The sequence below is a fragment of the Rana temporaria genome, chromosome 8, assembly GCF_905171775.1.
Source record: "Rana temporaria chromosome 8, aRanTem1.1, whole genome shotgun sequence".
Taxonomy (NCBI): Eukaryota; Metazoa; Chordata; class Amphibia; order Anura; family Ranidae; genus Rana; species Rana temporaria.
In genome coordinates this window covers 42758689-42778174 of record NC_053496.1, presented here as the reverse complement: position 1 = coordinate 42778174, position 19486 = coordinate 42758689, and the positions used below count along the sequence as shown (strand labels likewise).

Sequence of the window (19486 nt, the reverse complement as noted above, 5' to 3'; positions counted from 1 at the left end):
AGCACCGCCACAGGCCGCTCCTAAAGCGCTGTAAAGAAGCTTCTGGCAGGACTTTTCTTGATGCCCTGCCAGCACAGCGCCCCAGTGTGAAAGCACTAAGGCTTTCACATTAGGTTTGCAGCTGAGGCTTTTTTCAGGTGCTTTACAAGCGATATTTTTAGCGCTAAAGCGCCCGAAAAACATCTCCGTTGTGACGGGGCTTTGATTGACATTCAGAGTGCTTTAAAAAAAAGTGTGTCCAATGCCACATTTTACAAAAAGTGTAAATGAACCCTTAGGCCGGGTACACACGGACAAACATGTATGGTGAAAGCGGTCCGTCGGACCGTTTTCACCATACATGTCTGCCAGAGGGCTTCTGTACGATGGTTGTACACACCATCGTACAGAAGTCCGCGCGTAAACAATACGCGGGGCGTGTCCGCGGTGTCGCCGCGTCGATGACGCGGTGTCGCCGCGACAATGACGCGGCGACGTGGGCGGCCCGCCTTTAAAATGCTTCCACGCATGCGTCGAAGTCATTCGACGCATGCGAGGGACGGCGGGCGCCTGGACATGTACGGTAGGTCTGTACTGACGACCGTACATGTCCGAGCGGGCTGAATTCCAGCGGACTGTTTTAAAACAAGTCCAGGAATATTTGTCTGCTGGGAAAAGGCCCGGCGGGCAAATGTTTGCTGGAATTCAGCCCGCTCGCGCCCACACACGACCAAACATGTCTGCTGAAACTGGCCTGCGGGCCAGTTTCAGCAGACATGTTTGGTCGTGAGTATGGGGCCTTAGGGGTAAATTTATACAAAATTTGCAGAGCAATTTGGCCTGTGAAACTGCATGTACATTATTTGTGTGCAAATCAAGGCAAAATACACTGGGGTAGATTCAGGTAGCAATTACACCTGCGTATCCATAGATACGCAGCGTAATTGCTTAGTACAGTATCTACTTTCTGTATTTAGAAAGCTAGATACGCCGACTTTAGCCTAAGATACGACTGGCATAAGTCTTATGCCGTCGTATCTTAGGGTGCATTCTTACGCTGGCCGCTAGGTGGCGTTCCCGTAGTTGTCAGCGTACAGTATGCAAATTGCATACTTACGCCGAACGTGCTATATTTATTTATTTAAAAAAAAAAATCATAGTAAGTCATCTATTGAAACAGCATGTACATTTTTTTGTGCCAATGGGACAAAATTGAATGCTCATAGACATGGGCGTCCACATGGGGGGCAAGTGCCCCCCCCCCCTCCACAGGAGCAAGGTGTCCGCACACAAAGCCCTCAAAATTTCCACTCACCTCCTCATGGAAATTAGCGGAGGATGAGTGTGGAGCAGGGGTGGACTGGGCTGATGGTTTACTGGCTTCTGGAAGAAGCGGTTCGGCCATCAGAACGACCCAGAGGGGGGCTTCCTGCCCCGGGCCACTCTGATTTCCTGTACAAAAGGCTGCACTGCTTCTGCCAGAAGCCATCAGCTAGGAAACTGTCAAAAGGATCGGGCAGACGGGTGACACAGATCTGGGATCTCCCGTGGGAAGCATTGTATATGAATACACACAAAGTCCTGCTTCCTGGACCAGCATTGTACCAGTGTGCTGTCTATTAGAGTAGCCAGTCTAGGAAGTGGGACTTTGTTTGACAGTGGCGGCTATTCAAATACAAGCCGCATCTCAGCGGCAGATCCCCGCTCTGTGTCATCTGGTTGGCAGATACTCCTGATTTCTCCTTGATGCATTGCTGGGCACTGATGAGGCTGTACGTATGGGCAATTGTAGGCTGCATTAATGGGCAATGATACGCTGCACTGAAGGGCAATGATACGCTACACTGGTGTACACTGATAGTCTGCACTGGTGGGCAATTATATGCTGCACTGATGGGTAATAATTACATTGCACTGATAAGCACTGATACGCTGCACTGATGGGCAATAATATGCTGTATTGATTGGACAATGGTAGATTGTACTGATGGGCAATGATACGCTGCACTGATTGACAATGATAAGATGCACTGATGTCCACTGATAGGCTGCACTGATGGGCAATGATAGGCTGCACTGATGGCCATTGACATGCTGCACTGATGACCACTGATGAGGCAGAACTGATAAGCTGCACTGGTGGGCACTGATGAGGCTGCACTGATGGGTACTCATATGCATTACAGCTGGAGACCACGATATTGTCCCTAAACGGGGCTCGGCAGTGGCGATATTCGCCGTTGCCGAACCCCATCGTGGGAGCCCGAGCCGAGCTATGTCTCTCCTCCCACTCGCCGCCCCCAATAGACTCCTATGGATGCACGGCATCTCGTGGGGGCGACAAGCGCGAGAAGCACAGCCTGCATCGCCAATTTCCAGCGATGGGATCCCGCTGGACATACGGGATCATGCTGGACGTACAATATCGATGGCAGGTACTGTATGTTAATATTCTTAAAGTTGTAAATACTTATTTTTGGAACCTAATTCTGCATAAAACATTTAACAGTGTAATTTCATGAGCTAATTTACAAGGGTGTGTTTAGGGGCGGACTTAGGCCTCGTACAGACGAGGGGTTATCCGATGGAAACGGTCCGCCGGACCGTTTCCATCGGACATTTCCCCTCCGGATTTTGATCCGATGGCTTGTACACACCATCGGATCAAAACCCGCGCGGAAAACATCCGCGTTCATGTGTCTTGCCGTCGCCGTGACGATGACGCGGCGACGTGCGCGACGCTGGAAGGTACATACTTCCATGCATGCGTCGAATCATTACGACGCATGCGAGGGATGGGAGCGGACGGACTGATCCGGTGAGTCTGTACAGACGACTGGATCAGTCCGCTGGACTGGATTCCAGCGGATAGATTTTTATCCGCTGGGAATCCGTCGGCTGGATTTTTATCCGCCGAAAATTGTCCGCTCGGGTCTACACACGACCGGATCTATCAGCTGGAACTGATCCACGGATAAATCCCAGCGGATAGATCCGGTCGTGTGTACTAGGCCTTAGAGGTGGAACAGGGTAGGGGTTAAAAACTGATTAGAAATTGCTAATCAGACAATGGTAGCTTTATCCTTCTATTAAACTTTTGCATCAGGTTTCTCAAACCTTTGCAACCTTTATATGATGATTAAGTCCCTCCCCTTCATGACATTATCGTAAAGGGGTGGAGCACAGGTGACCTTAAAATTATGCCCCCCCCCCCCCCCCCTCCTGAAAAAGTTTTGCGGACACCCATGCTTTTAGGCTATATCTACTGCTGGTAGAAAGCTATTAATTGAAAAATAAAAGTGTGAATGAAGAAAATACCACATATTAGCCACTAGATGGCACTGAGCATCATAGTAAATAAGTATGCTCCCCAGGTCCATCTAGTGGCCTTTATGCAGTATTTTCCTCATTCATATTGTTCTTTTCAATTAATAATATTTGATCTGCGGATTCTATAGTATACGAACATTTGCCTCATTTGCAAAGGATGAATTTACAAATAAACAGCTATGCATTTTTTTTTTTTAATACATCTCTTTTTGTCAAGTGGCAGTTTTGTAGAAGTCCAAAAAAAAGGTTAAAAGATAAGGCAGAGCTAATGCTAATGAGATATACTCCCAGTCATGAAAGAGTTAAGAATTAATGTACAGAATTGCCATATTTCGTAAAATATAGCTTTCTAGAACAGGAGCAGTTTAGTTTCATACTGTTGGCTCACTCTGTTCCTGATGTGGCATTAAAAGTAACATTATACTCAATTTTCTGAAAGATATAGCAAAATATTATTTTTTTCATTTGGATTACAACATGCTCTCCCTCCTCTCTCTAGCTTTATCTTGCTTAGAACAATGTCTTATTTTTGTATTTGTTCAGGATGAAATACAACAGATATTGATAGGTTTAATTTAATTGTATCATCTTCAATGTAAGGCTTGGCTCCCATCCCAGAACGGTACGGAGCTCACTTGAAGGTAAATTACACACCATTCCATGGCAGAGGTATTGAAACGCAGGCGCCCGAATTTAGTGCCGAGCTGAAATGAGCAAATGATTGAGCTGACATCCAAAAATTCATATGGATGTGCCTGGTTTGTTCACTTGAAGGAACCGCCCGATAAAACAGCGTGCAACTGCTAAATTTTCCATCTGTTCACAATTAGAATCCTTTCATGTGTAGACCTTGCTTATTACGTTTGCACAAATTAGGAATCATTTTAAAACCTCATCTGACATTAGCTAAACCAAGTCAGTTGTGGTCACTGAACTAATCTCAACATTTAGGTAGATTCAGGTACACTGGATTAACTTTAGGGCGGCGTAGCGTAGCCTGTAAATTAGCTAGGCTAGTAATGATTCTCAATCTACTTACCTGCTAATTTACGGCGGCGTAGCCTAAAACGAGCGGGCGTAAGGGCGCCTAATTCAAATGGGTTGGGGGGGCGTGTTTCATGGTAATGAGGCTTGACCTCACGTTTTTGATGTTTTTTGTCACTGCGCATGCGCCGGGCGACTACATTTCCCAGTGTGCATTGCGGCTAAGTACGCCGTACGGGCCTATTGATTTCGAAGTGGACGTAAACTATGTAAATCCCGATTCGCGGACGACTTACGCAAACGACGTAAACATTTTGAATTTCGCAGCGGGAACGGCGGCCATACTTAACATTACTATTCCACTAGAGCCTAGCTCTAACTTTACGCGGCCTATCTCTTACGTAAACGGCGTAAAAGTACTGCGTCGGCCTGGCGTACGTTTGTGAATCGGCGTATCCCCTCATTTACATAATCTACGCCGGCCGCAATGGAAGCGCCACCTAGCGGCCATCAGAAAAATTGCAACCTAAGATAGGATGGCGGAAGCCGTCGTATCTTAGATATGTTTAAGCGTACCTCTGTTTGAGCATACGCTTAAACATACGGCGGCGTAGATTCTGAGTTAGGCCGGCTTATCTACTGATAAGCCGGCCTAACTCTTTCTGAATCTACCTAATTGTTTTTAAGGATGACTTCATCCAAAAATTATATTTTAGTTTTGGGGGTTTTCACATCCTTGCCTCTTGTATTTCTTAACTCCTCATCACCTCCTCTTGTGCTTGTCTCCAGAACTTTTCCAGAGCTTCTTCCTACCCAAACTCATCCAGCTATCTGCTATTCTGTCCACCTTTAGGTGATCCTTGAAAACGAATCTTTCTTAGAGACGTCTATCCCACCTCCACCTAAAAACTAGGATATTACTTTCTCCATCAACACATCCTCCACAATTGTCTTTTGTATTCGGTTCCTCTTTGTTTAGAATAGAAACTCCCACAAACAGAACCTTGCTAACCCTCTTCTAATGAATTGTATTGTAACTGTACTTTTTCCTATTTCCCTAAATTTTGTAAAGTGCTGGACAAACTGAGAAGATGAAAGAAGGAGGAGGAAGAAGAAGAAAAAGAAGAAGGAAGATGAAGAACACAGAAGAAGAAGGAAGATGAAGAAAAAGAAGATGAAGATGACAAAGAAGAAGAAAAAGAAGAAGCAAGATGAAGAACACAGAAGAAGAAGGAAGATGAAGAACACAGAAGAAGAAGGAAGATGAAGAACACAGAAGATGAAGATGACAAAGAAGAAGAAAAAGAAGAAGCAAGATGAAGAACACAGAAGAAGAAGGAAGATGAAGAACACAGAAGAAGAAGAAGAAGGAAGATGAAGAACACAGAAGAAGAAAGAAGATGAAGAACACAGAAGAAGAAGGAAGATGAAGAAAAAGAAGATGAAGATGATAAAGAAGAAGAAGGAAGAAAAAGGAAGGAGAAGGAGGAGGAGATAGGTGTAAAAAAAACACTAGAATACCCCCTGCAGGGGTGTGCAAATGTCCAAAAATGAAATAAGTGCAAAAGAACAGTGCACAAATTAGACAAAATTAAATGTATAAGAGATAGGCTAATGTCCCACAACATCCATAAATAATGTAGAAATTCTTCCGATAGGTATCAAAGTAAATGGATGAATTAGAATCCTGTGAGGTGTGCTTGGTATCCAACAACTAGTCTCTCAGAACTCTCACCTTAATAGATGTAATAGCTTGCATTGATTGGATAATCTGACCTTAAGCAGAATGGTCCCCCAGCAACCTCTTCAGATCTCTCCAGCTCTAGTGTGGCTACAGCTGCTAACTTTCACTAGTCCTGCAAGCCGCTGTTCCTTCCACGAAAGTACCCTGATATACTCCGGTTCACACGAGATATAAGCATAGATTGAACAACCAATTTAGTTTCCCTGAAGAAATCAGGAGTGTGACGCAACGCGCAGGGAGTGGCTGTAGGCTGTAGGCTGACACAAACCGGAAGTGACGTAAGAAGGCACTGGAAACACTGCAATCTTTGTATTTTGCTTGTTTTCATTATTTTTAATGTAAGAGTCTACCCTGTGAGTACTTAATAAACACATTTATATTATTTTAACGTACTACACTATTGGAAGCTTCCCTTTCTTCCCTTCCCAACCTTTTTATCCCATATTGGAGTATATCAGGGTACTTTCGTGGAAGGAACAGCGGCTTGCCGGGCTAGTGAAAGTTAGCAGCTGAAGCCACACTAGAGCTGGAGAGATCTGAAGCGGTTGCTGGGGGACCATTCTGTTTAAGGTCGAATTATCCAATCAATGCAAGCTATTACATCTAGTAAGGTGAGAGTTCTGAGAGACTAGTTATTGGATACCAAGCACGCCTCATAGGATTCAAATTCATCCACTTTGATACCTATCGGAAGAATTTCTACATCATTTATATATGTTGTGGGACATTAGCCTATCTCTTATACATTTGATTTAGTCTAATTTGAGCAATATTCTTTGTTTTCTAGTATTCTAGTGTTTTTTGTTCTATTTTGTAGCAATAAAGCCATGATGCCTCGTACACACGACCGGTTTTACTGTTGGGAAAACTGCCATGACAGCTTTTTGCTGGGAAAACCGGCCGTGTGTATGATTCATCGCAGTGTTCCCAACAGGAAAACCGCCAGGAAAAATTAGAACATGTTCTCTTTTTTCCCGCCGGGATTCCCAGTGGCTTTTAAGCCGGGAGTTTACCTATGGGGAAAACCTGCGGTGGAGCATACACACGGCTGGGTTTCCCGACCAAAGCTCTCATGGCAGTTTTCCTGCCGGGAAACCCAGCCGTGTGTAGGGGGAAAAAGCTAATGAGCAGGCTCTCAGTTTTCCCCTCGGTGTTCCCGGTGGACTTTTTACCGCCGGAAAAAACGATCGTGTGTACAAGGCATGACAGAGTTTCTTAACCTTCGCCTCGCTATCCAAAACTCAAAGAAAATTAAAAAGTGTGGAGGTCAGGTTGGTAGCAAAATGCCCACTCTCCTCGCCTCAAGGCTCAATTTGGCTACCCGTCATTCACCTGGTGACCAGGAATACATTTTGACACCTAAGAAGTTTTAAGGAAATCCTTTTCATGTTTAGTCATTGCAGTCTTAAACCATCCGATGGACATAAAGCTTCCAGTACAGTAAATAAATTAAACTTTCATTTTCGTAGCATAGACCCAAAGATGCTGCCTTGTTAGACGCAGGTCGATTTAAAGAATCAGATTAATGACAGTGCTCCATCCTTTGGGATAGATGCATCTGAAAAATGGATGAATCTGTAGATATCTTCCAGTAATTTTTCAAGATAAATGATGCAGCGAAGGACAACACAAAGAAATAGACACACTTGCAAGTTATGCTTTTGATAAATGACAAAATAACGGGACCGCGCAGTGCAGCAAGCTGTGACCTGGCAGGTGTCGGGCAGAGAAAATGGTTTTCACTGCAAGTGAATCATTGTGAATCATTGTTCCAGGTGGTTCGGATTAGCTAATATAATAACGAGGTTGTAAGAAGAGCTGGGAAGAATGCACCTCACTGTGATACCCTTGTGACGTTACAAATTAACCAATTTGCTACCAGAGCAGTATTGGAGATGTACTGTTTGAAAGGCAACAATATACTGTATTTATTCAACTTATTTACAGTAGGTAATACTCAAACTTCTCTCCAGCACTTTAGGTCGACCTGTCATAAACCAGGTGTGACCAGACTGTGTGGATTGCAAAGAGGAAACCAAAACGCATGTAAGGTGAATAATATAAAGTTTATTAAAGATAAGTGGTAAATAAGGAAACACCCCAAATACGAATATCGCTCAACCAACCAACAGAAACCCACAGACAACAGATAATTATATACAGCCAAAGGGAAGTACCAAAATCATACACGTAGCCAGGCCAGGGTCATACACAGAAGATCAGCAAATAACAAAGGGCAATTCCAGAATCACAAACGTTAGCCAGGCCAGGGTCATTGACAGGAGATGAGCAGATGGGGTGAGGAACAACGGGACAGGGAGAGGATGGATGGAACAGGCTGGAGGGCAGGGATACAAGATAACAGGTGGGACCGGATGGGGATGAGGACAGGGAGACCGGGTCAGGTACACAGGTAACAGGGATCAGGATCAGGTAGCAGGTCAGGGCACAAGAACGATACCAAGGTGATGGGAGCAATCATCAGCCGGGTATTTATGTGAATCTCTGTAATTGGTCTCAAGTAACACCTGAGCGCAGGAGGTGCTGTCTGCTCCACACTGCCGGGATACACCCGCTGTCATGGTCTTACCTCCTTGCAGGCTTCTTATCACTGACATGTGCTGGCAGCCATCTTGCTTCTTGGGGTTCTTATAACTTACCACACCCTGTGGTTCCTCCTTCCCACTGAGAGGAGCTGGATGCTCAGCATATTTATATGAGGGCTGCTGCAGCATTCCCTTGCTTGGGCCTCCTCGTCTACACTCTCCTGTGATTGTGCTGCTTGATCTTGGTTACCAACCCGGCTTCCACGGACTATCCTTCTGGCTCCTGATCCCCGGCTTCGTTCGGACTATCCTTCTGGCTCCTGATCCCCGGCTTCGTTTCACCACCTCTCTCTGACTACGGACTCCGGCTTGGCTGACTCCCATTCCTGGCTATCGACCCTGGCTCTGGTGGAAGACTCTGCTGACTGTTTGATCATCCGTTTGGACTTTAACCTTGCTATTTGGTTTTTAATAAAGCCTTCTATTTCATTTATCCGTTGTTGTACGTCTGATTCATGCTTCCGTGACACCCACTGGTGGACACCAGTACTAAGGCCCAAGGATCCAACAGTGCCACCAGCAGGTGAGTCCTCTCACTACAGGTCCTGAGTGTAGGAAGTCACCCGCTGGTGGACACTGGTACTGCGATCCAAGAGACCGACAGCGCCACCAACGGGTGAACCCTTTCCTGACAAGACCTCTGACATCTACCTCTACAAATTAACAATCTAATGACTCTACCACATTGGCACATGTGCAGAAAGTAGTAGAATTTTCAGTGGAAGCTAGTTAACATACCAGAGTGTCTCTGTAATGTAGATGGCAACCCACACAAAAACCAAGAATGTACAGGCTCTATAAACATGGTGTCATTGGTAATAACGGAACCCAAGATTTTAGTTTTGAAAGTTAAAGTGCTATCACTAGAGAACCTATAGAAAACAACATTATCATACATTGACATTACAGTAAAAGCTGGGCTGTGGCTTCCTTCAAGAGATTAGCATTTCTATCCAGGTTTTCTATCATACCATTGCTGCCTACTCTTGAGTCCCTTCTTCTCATTGAATTTTTGGTCTTTCTTGGTAATTTTCCACTGATTTTCCTTGCTTGGCTACTGTCATCAAGAAGGATGATGTGATCAACTCACTTCTGCAATTCCATTCTAGGTGGAGATGACACCCCTTGCTCTACCCTTTCCCCTCCCACAGCCTGCTGGAACACGTTACATGCCCTGGGAGGTTGCAGAACCAGGGCACTAACACTCATGTGTTCAAGGTGGCAAAACTGGGGACTAGTTTGGGTCGCAACAGAACATGTAAAAAGTTTGCACCCAAACCACAAACTATTAAAGTCTATGGGACAGAACTTGAAAATCAAAAGTCCCCATTTTGAAGGCTTATATGCAAGTTATTGGCCGTATAAAGTTTACAAGGGGGGCCTTAATCCCGGCCCCCCTATGTGAATAAATATGAGGAACACATTACTCCTACTCATTCACCAAAAACCCATCAAATAGTAATAAACACACACAAACAGATTTTGACAATTCCTTTAATAAAAAAAAAACAATGTCCCCCAATGTAGATCCATTGTCAATCACGATGGCCGCCACATCGCCAGATACAAAGGAAAAAAAATGCTCCACCCATGATGAAGGCTAACTGCCATCTGCCTGCTCTGACATCTGACAGTTCTTAAATAGGTAAGGGGCCAACTAATGGCACCACGCCCCTGTGACGTCACCAATCGGTGCATGCTGGGTTGGTGATGTCACGTGGGTGCGGTGCTTCAAGGTGACATCGCTAGGTGGCCCTGTCCCTTACTTATTTAAAAACTGTCAAACGGTGGAGCAGGCAGTCAGCGGTTAGCCTTCATCACGGGCTGAGTTTTTTTTTCTTTTTTATGGTCTGGCGGTGTGACAGGCATTGTGATTGATGATGGATCCACAGTACATCGAAGTACATTGTTTTTTATTTTTAATTGTCAGACTGTGTATATGTTTTTATTTCTTTTTGACACTTTTTTTTGGGTGAATGAGTAGGGTTACAATGTACCCCTACTCATTAATATGGGGGGTGGGGGCGGGATCTGATCTGAAAAGCTAGATGAGATTCTGATAAACCCCCTATATGCAGACCACTCACAACCACAGTCCAGGGTTGTGGGGAAGAGGCCCTTGTCCCCATCAACATGGTGACAAGGTACTTGAGCATATGTTTCTGGTGGTGATCTTTTAATCATATAATATGAATTACTGATACTCACAGAAGAAGACATTTTGGGACTTTTTTGGGTTGAATATTTGGACACTTATGACATATATAGTTTGTTTGGTTGCATGGTTTTTCACATTAGAGACTTTCAATTGGTTTGGGAACATAACACTAGAGACTACAACCAAAATATATGTATTAATATTTGCATATCATTTTTTTTTTTCATTTTGTAGTTTGTTTTTGGTAGCACAGAGACTTTTTTGATTTTGCTTGTATACTGTATTTGGCTCCTGTCTAAATTGGCCCTTGTATGTATATGTATGAATGTAAGTTTGGGACCTTAGGTCCCAAGCTCCTTAGGGCAGGGACTGATGTGAATATACAATATTTATGTAAAGCACTACGTCAATTGACAGAGCTATATAAGTACTCATAATAAATAAATACAAATATTTCTTTGTTTAGATGATTTGATCATTTTATTCACCTGCTAACATCTTGTACACACATGTCCCCCTCCACTTAGCTGTAACACATCTTGCTTGTTGGTGTTCTTCTCAGAAATGGTGTCACCCCGCTACTGCTGGCATCTATATTTATTTCTGCACACCCTGCAGCGGGAAATCATAAAACCATCACTCTGGATAAAGCTGGATAAGTTGCCATCCCCTGGATCTCCCCTCTGGAGTCCTTGAGAATTACGTGAAGACAGAAGTTTATTGAACGTGGCGTGATTCACCCAAAACTAGAATACTGGCTGCGGACAGACATCCCCTTAAACTATTGCCTCTGTGTTGCTCTCGTGATACCTCGCCTGCTGATGTACTGTAGCTGATGGTAAAATAACTACAGGCTTCTTTTTTTTTTACACTTTGAATTGTAATTTATGTAGTACATGCAGTACTTACTCAGCCAAACAACCAATTTCGCAAACTTGCTTGCAATAATGTTGAAGAGTGTTTTAAGCTCTTAACAGATGCCTTATAATTTTGCTGACTGTATTTCCCTTGTGCCTTCTTTAAAAACTGATTATTAAAGTTATTAATGGAAGTCATTACTTTACACTGATAAAGTATAAGGGTGTTATAAAGGCAACATGTCCTCCATTATTAAAGATGACTCAATATGGCAATATTGCTTAAGTGGCTAAAAGTATGTGTTGATGGGCTTTTTACTTTTTTTGGCTTCAAAAAGGTTTTGCATTTACATACAAATCTATGGTGATGCAAAGCCATGTTGAAGCAGGTTAGATTCAAGTCATAAGTAGGTCAACCTGTGCACATGTCAATGAATTCTGAGTGGTCTCAGAAAAATCTCAAACTGATATTATCAACAGAAGCCCAAAGCACGTCAACACAGGCCATTAAAGTTGACCTTGCATTTCAGTGACAAGATAGACTTTTTCAATGTGCCTCCTCCTCTCTCTTCCTGAAACACTAGGTGAAAGTGCAAAAAAAACTTGTATTGGAAAAGCTAGACCTTTCTACGGCTTGCTTCCTCAACAACTGGGTGAGGTTTATATCATCCCCTTTCCAGGCAGATCTTGGAGAACATTGAGTAGCTCAGATCTCATAAGAAGACCTTCAGCACACAACATCTTCTCTTGAGGTTTGGCCTACTTAATATTCTCAGGGATCCCCTCAGCAGGAGGTTGGTATCACCCTCTGCACTATGGAAGTCGGGGAAAAGTGAATATATTAATATATTATCTACCAATATTTCCATCCAATGGTTGTTTCTGCACTTTTACACAGTGTTACAGAAAGGGGAGTTACACTAATAAGTGGACCTTGTTGACATGCATTAGACCCACCATACTTAGAGCAACTTTAATTCATGTATAGCCACATGCGCTCCCCCATTGTTAAAGAGAAGCTCCAGTCTTCTGTGTAAAAAAAAAACTGTAGCTGCTAGCTTTTAATAAACAGATACTCACCTGTCCAACGATCCAGCTCTGTGCTCACCCCAGCCGTTTTCACTTCCTATCTTCTGTCCCTGGCATCTTAACTGTGGGCTCCTGGCTTTCACAGCTTGCAGCTTCAAATCCGGGTGCCCACTGTGCGAGCCACGCTGCACATTGCCAATGGTCCTAAAGTCTTCTGAGACCTGTGACGTGTCCCAGAAGATTGCAGGGAAGGAGGGGGTGAAGCGCCACTTTAAATATGACTTAATATAGAAATATTGCTTGGGTGTCTAAGGTCTCGTACACATGACCGAACATGTCTGCTGAAACTGGTCCGCTGACCAGTTTCAGCAGACATGTTTGGTCGTCTGTACGGCCGACCGGACAAATGTCCTGCGGATCGGACAGGTTTCCAGCGGACAAATGTTTCTTAGCATGCTAAGAAACATGTCCGCTGGAACCATGTCCGTCGGACATGTTCGGTCGTCCGTACAGACTCACCGGATATGTCCGATCGGCCGCCATCCCTCGCATGCGTCAAAGTGATTCGATGCATGCGTGGAAGCATGGACCTTCCAGGGTCGCACACGTCGCGCGTCATCGTCGCGGCGAAGACATGGCCACGTCACCGCGCTGTCTGTCCACGCGGATTTCTGTATGATGGCGTGTACAACCATCATACAGAAATCTCCGAGCGGACATGTCCGCTGAAAACGGTCCGACTGTCCGGTCGTCTGTACGCCGCCTAAGGACCTGTGTTGACTGGATTTTTTTTGCTTCAAATGGGTTTTGCATTTCCATACATGTCTATAGGGATGCAAAGCCAACTTGAAGCAGGTCAAATTCAAAGTCAGTAGTACATCAAATGCACCTGTCAATGAATTTTGAACAAATCTCAGGAACAAGCTGAAAGTTTATCAACACAGGCCGTTAATGTTGACCTTTCACCCCAGTGATGGTGTAGACTTATTCAATGTGCCTCCTACTCCCTCTTCCTCAAATGCCAGATGGAATTGCAAAAAAAAAACTGTGTTGGAAAAGCTAGATCATATACTTTTAATTACATTAACTTTCTACGAATACCTCCTGCAGAACCTGGGTGAGGTTGACATCATCCTCTTTCCAGGCAGATCTTGGAGAATGTTGAGTAGCTCAGACCTCATAAGAAGCACTTTCAGCATGCAGCATCTTCTCTTGAGGTTTCGGTTACTCTCAAGGATCTTGTTGGCAGGAGGTTGGCGTCATCCACTGCACCAGGCCCGGACTAGCCATAAGGTACCAGGGATTTTCCCCGGTGGGCCCCAGGCCGCATGTCATAGGATAGACATGGAGCAGTGTGCTGGCACCGTAGACATATCATAGATACACACACATGAAGCATCACCCAGGATACAACTCCTATGGTGCACCATTGCCTTGGAGCTTCAGCCTATGTGTCAGTGACCTCAATAAAGTTGCACGGAAAGACAAGCTTCTGCCATAGAGAGCAGTTCTGGTCTTTGTCTGCCTCTATGATCAGCTGCCGAAACAACTAATCGATTAATCGACAACTAATCGATTATGAAATTAATCGATTAATCGGCCAGTAACATAATGGGGTTACAAAAAACTAAAATTAGCCCTTTATAGTACAAGAAAGCAAATCGCTACTGTAAATATTGCTTTCAGTGTCCCACAGTAAAAAAAAAAGAGCCCCTTACAGTAGCGATTATTTGCTCTTTTTGTACTTATTTTTATTTTTTTAACCACTTGACCACTGGGCACGAAAACCCCCTTAATCACCAGACCAATTTTCAGCTTTCGGTGCTCTCACAATTTGAATGACAATTACTCAGTCATACAACATTGTACCCATCTGAAATTTTTGTCCTTTTTTTCCCACAAATAGAGCTTTCTTTTGGTGGTATTTGATCACCTCTGCGGTTTTTATTTTTTGCGCTATAAAAGAAAAAAGACTGAAAATTCTGTAAAAAAATAAAAATAAATCTAGTTTCTGTCATATTAGCAGGTTATTTCTCACACACAGCATATGCATACTACAAATTACACCCCAAAACACATTCTGCTATTCCTCCCGAGTATAGCGATACCACATGTGTGCGACTTTTACACAGCGTGGCCACATAGAGAGGCCCAACATGCAGGGAGCACCATCCGGCGTTCTGGAGCACCCAGGCCAATTTTGACATTTCTCTCCTACATGTAAAAATCATCATTTATTTGCTAAAAAATTACATAGAAACCCAAAACATTATATATGCTTTTTTTTCAAAGACCCTAGAGAATACAATGGCGGTTGTTGCAACTTTTTATCTTGCACGGTATTTTCGCAGCAATTTTTTGAACGCGTGTTTTTAAAAAAAAAAACAGTTTTGTGCTTAAAAAAAAACAAAACAGTAAAGTTAGCCCAATGTTTTTGCATAATATGAAAGATGAAGTTACGCCGAGTAAATAGATACCCAACATGTCACCCTTCAAAATTGCACACGCTCGTGAAATTGCGCCAAACGTTGCTACTTAAAAATCCCCATAGGCGACGTATTGCAAGGTATTGGAGTATTGAGGGTATTGCGGAGTATTGGGGGGGTATTGCAGAGTATGGGGGGGTATTGCAGAGTATGGGGGTATTGCAGAGTATGGGGGGGTATTGCAGAGTATGGGGGGGGTATTGCAGAGTATGGGGGGTATTGCAGAGTATGGGGGGGGTATTGCAGAGTATGGGGGGGTATTGCAGAGTATGGGGGGGGTATTGCAGAGTATGGGGGGGGTATTGCAGAGTATGGGGGGGGTATTGCAGAGTATGGGGGGGTATTGCAGAGTATGGGGGGGGTATTGCAGAGTATGGGGGGGGGGGTATTGCAGAGTATGGGGGGGGGTATTGCAGAGTATGGGTGGGTATTGCAGAGTATGGGGGGGTGGGTATTGCAGAGTATGAGGGGGTGGGTATTGCAGAGTATGGGGGGTGGGTATTGCAGAGTATGGGGTGGGGTATTGCAGAGTATGGGGTGGGGTATTGCAGAGTATTGCACTCATCATTGCACTCATCATTATTTTTATTTTGCAGAGTATTGCGCAGGGATGGCTGGATCTGTGACTGCAATTGTCACAGATCCAGCCCACAGTGCGGCAGCTGCTGCTGCCGCCCGATCCCCCCCCTCCCTCTCCTCTCACACTGTACCGAATGGTACAGAGAGGAGAGGGAGGAACCGGCGTCATTACATGACGCCGGTTTGTTTACAAGTGATCGCGCCGTCCAATTGGACGGCGCGATCACGTGGTAAGGAGCCGCTTCCATTGGCTCCTTACCGCGATCCGTGTTGCTGCGGGTCCCGTGGACCCGCCGAGCGCCGGTGATCGCGTGTGCGCGCCCGCTCGGGCGCGCAATTGGGACTCTCTGGGAGGACGTATATTGACGCCCTCCTAGAGTTAGGGAACCGCCTTGTAGCCGTATTTCGGCTATAGGGCGGTTACCAAGTAGTTAACCCCATTATGTTACTAAACATCTCAGGCCTGGGGTCACACCTATGTTTTTTTGCAGAAACACACTACAGTTCATTTATATTTTTTCCTATGGGACACGTTCACATCCATGATTTTTTTCAGCTGCTGCGTATTTGGAAAGGGCAAGGACTTTTTAACGCAAAACGGTGCTTTTTTTTTTTTTTGGTTCAATATACTTCAATGGAGAAGCTGCAGAAAAGCATGTAATGTGTTTTTGCAGCAATTTGTATTTTGTAATCTGCCCAACAACAAATTGACCCCAAAAAATTTAAAAAATCTATTTTTTTTTAAGGCTATTATCCGATTTATCAAAACAATAATCGGCCAACTGATCGATTATAAAAATAATCGTTAGTTGCAGCCCTACGACCCGTGGGTCTCTGTCTGCTGCAACAGTGAATAAAGAAAGGTAAATATAAGTAACAGACATTGAGAAACTGGTAGTTGTCATTATTTGTAATTTTAGAGAAAAAATGGGCTGCTCAGTCTAAAATGCCCAAACCTATTTTTTGGCCCAGTCCGGGCTTGCTCCATACTACTGTATACAAGTCGGGGAAAAGTGAGTTTATTTTCTAACAGTTTTTCCATCCCCAAATTGTTTCTGAACTATTATGTAGCATTACAGGAAGAGGGTTACAATGAATAAGTGGACCTTGCTGAAGTGCAAGGTCTGCTTTAGACCAGTCATATGTGGTGCAGCGTTCATTCATTTATAATCACTTGCGCTCAACCTGGAATCAAAAATAGAATTGCATATAATCATCAGAAACTAAACAATCTACCACCCACAACTTCAATAGATCACCCAGATTTGGTCATTTGTGAATACAAAACTGAGCATATAAAATAGACACAACAATACAGTTTATTGAAAGACCAAATAGACAATGGATCAAAACTATGGCAACAGCTTTAAAATCTGATGGGCATATTTTTCCATTTTAGTTCATTCAAGGCAATTTTTTATCTCATGTTTTTATGGACAATAAAATGATCATTTTATGTCTTTGATTCTACAATTTGATTCTACAATTTTGCAAAAAGAAAAAAAAAATGGAAATGTTTTATCAAAATGCTATGTGTATGGCCAAATTAAGAGATTAGATGTGAAAGGATTAACATATCTTGAAAGAGATTGGCAGGATTAAAAGAACCTTTTATCAGTTATAAAGCAGATTTGGTCCAGTAATTTTAGATTTGCCAGACTGCCAAAAATGTAGTCCAAGTGAACTTGCTCATCAAAAAAAAAAAAAGCTATGGACAATGAGACCAAGTGATCTGCCCTACAGGTGTACAGGGCACTATGGAATTTATGGCTTTTATGGCTTTTGGACTCAGAAGCTAGTGGAACAATGAATGAATGAAAAAAAACCTGGGAGCTAAGCATGGTTAAGTGGGGCCTATCAAAGTCATGTGACTGGCCTCTGCATCAATCACAGCGTTCCCTGCTTAAAGCGGCAGGACACAAGATTTACACCATCACCTTCATTTATGAATGGATAGTAAAATACAAGCAGCTGTATGGAGAAACCTCACAGTGTATAACAAGTAGCAGTATCCACTATAAAAAAAAAAAAATGTAAAGGCTCCAATTAACCATTTTGTTCAGCCATGTAAATGCTGAAAAGTTGTATGTTTTTGATGACAATAGAAAATCTTGTTTGGAATGTAAACTATTCAGTTAAAGGGGTTTTAAAGGTTTGGATTTTATTTTCTAAATGGGTTCCTTTAAGCTAGTGCATTGTTGATTCACTAACCTTTTCGATTTCCCTTCTAAATTTGTATTTTTTTCTTTGTCTGAATTTCTCACTTCCTGTTCCTCCTCAGTAAGCTTGCCCCCATCATCTGAGCCATTCTGGCTGGGGGTTAGCCAGCATGCTCGCCCCCTCCCTTGGGACTGTCTCCCCGCAGGGATGTAGTCCCAAGAGAGTGGGCAAGCAAAATTACTAACCTCCAGCCAGAACAGCTCGGATGATGGGGCAAGCTTACTGAGAAGGAACAGGAAGTGAGAAATTCAGACAAAGAAAAAAAAAATTTGAAGGGAAATCGAAGGAAAAGGTAAGTGAAGCAACAATGCACTAGCTTTAAGGAACCTATTTAGAAAATAAAAAACAAACCTTTACTACCCCTTTAATATGCATTACATTGATAATTGAATGTCGTTTAGTAATATGGAAATTTTCCAGTGATCACAGTACCTTGGGTAGAGCATACTTGGGCAGTTTCATCTGTGAAAATGGTTCCCTTCTGTAGGACACGTAGTAATGTGGGCGCCCCCCAGAGGTCAGCTGTGTAAAACAAAGAACAGAAAGGTATTAATAATCTCATAGATAAAATGTAACTATGGGAAGGTCAGAGCAATGTAAACATCCCTGGGCCAATAAGAGACTTAAAGTAGACCTGTCAGTAGCTTTACAAATCTGCACAAATAAATTCCTAACATGTCACAATATACAGCAATAGTTTCATTTGTCAGAAAAGTTACATCTTTTATCATTAACCACTTCCCTACTGGGCCCTTCCTAACCAGGCCAATTTCCAGCTATCAGCACTCTCACACTTTGAATGACAATTATTCAGTCATGCAACACTGTACCCATATGAAATTGGTGTCATTTTTTTCACATAAATAGCGTTTTCTTTTGTTGGTATTTAATCACCACTGTTTTTTTTTTTTTTTTTTTTTTGCACTATAAATAAAACAAAGACAGAAAAATGTGTAAAAAATGAATTTGTCTTTGTTTCTGTTATAAAATTTAGCAAATTACTATTTTTTTTCCATAAGTTTTGACCAAAATGTATACTGCTACATATATTTGTCAAAAATAACTCATATTAGTGTATATTATTTGGTGCTTGTGAAGGTTACAGAGTCTACAAGCTATGGTGCCAATCATGGAAAATTGATTACACCTGATCTACTGATCTCATTTCTCAAGACACTAACAAGCCAGGAAAGTACAACCCCCCACCCCCCAAATGTCCTATTTTAAAGTAGACATTCCAAGGTATTTAGTAAGAGGCCTAGTGAGTTTTTGAGGTTGTCATTTTTTCCCAGAAAATTACGATTTTTTTTCCCCACAAAATTGTCACATTAACTGTTTATTTTCTCTCACATGGCGTCTGCATACTTGCAACTACACCCCAAAACACATTCTGTTACTCCTCCTCTGAGTATGACAATACCACATGTGTGAGACTTTTTCACAGCCTGGCCATATACAGAGGCCCAACATGCAATGAGCAACGTCAGGTGTTTTAGGAACATAAATTACACATC

At 43.1% G+C, this 19486-nt stretch overlaps 1 protein-coding gene across 5 annotated transcripts in view; it reads right to left on the bottom strand.

The window, feature by feature from the left end:
• The window catches only part of SORCS1 (sortilin related VPS10 domain containing receptor 1), an 834705-nt gene that overhangs the window by 253692 nt on the left and 561527 nt on the right, over nt 1-19486 (bottom strand). For all 5 annotated transcript variants that reach the window (XM_040361653.1, XM_040361650.1, XM_040361655.1 and 2 more), the window contains exon 8: nt 18405-18494. In XM_040361653.1, the coding sequence (XP_040217587.1) occupies nt 18405-18494 (90 nt within the window). The remainder of the gene's footprint in view (nt 1-18404; nt 18495-19486) is intronic.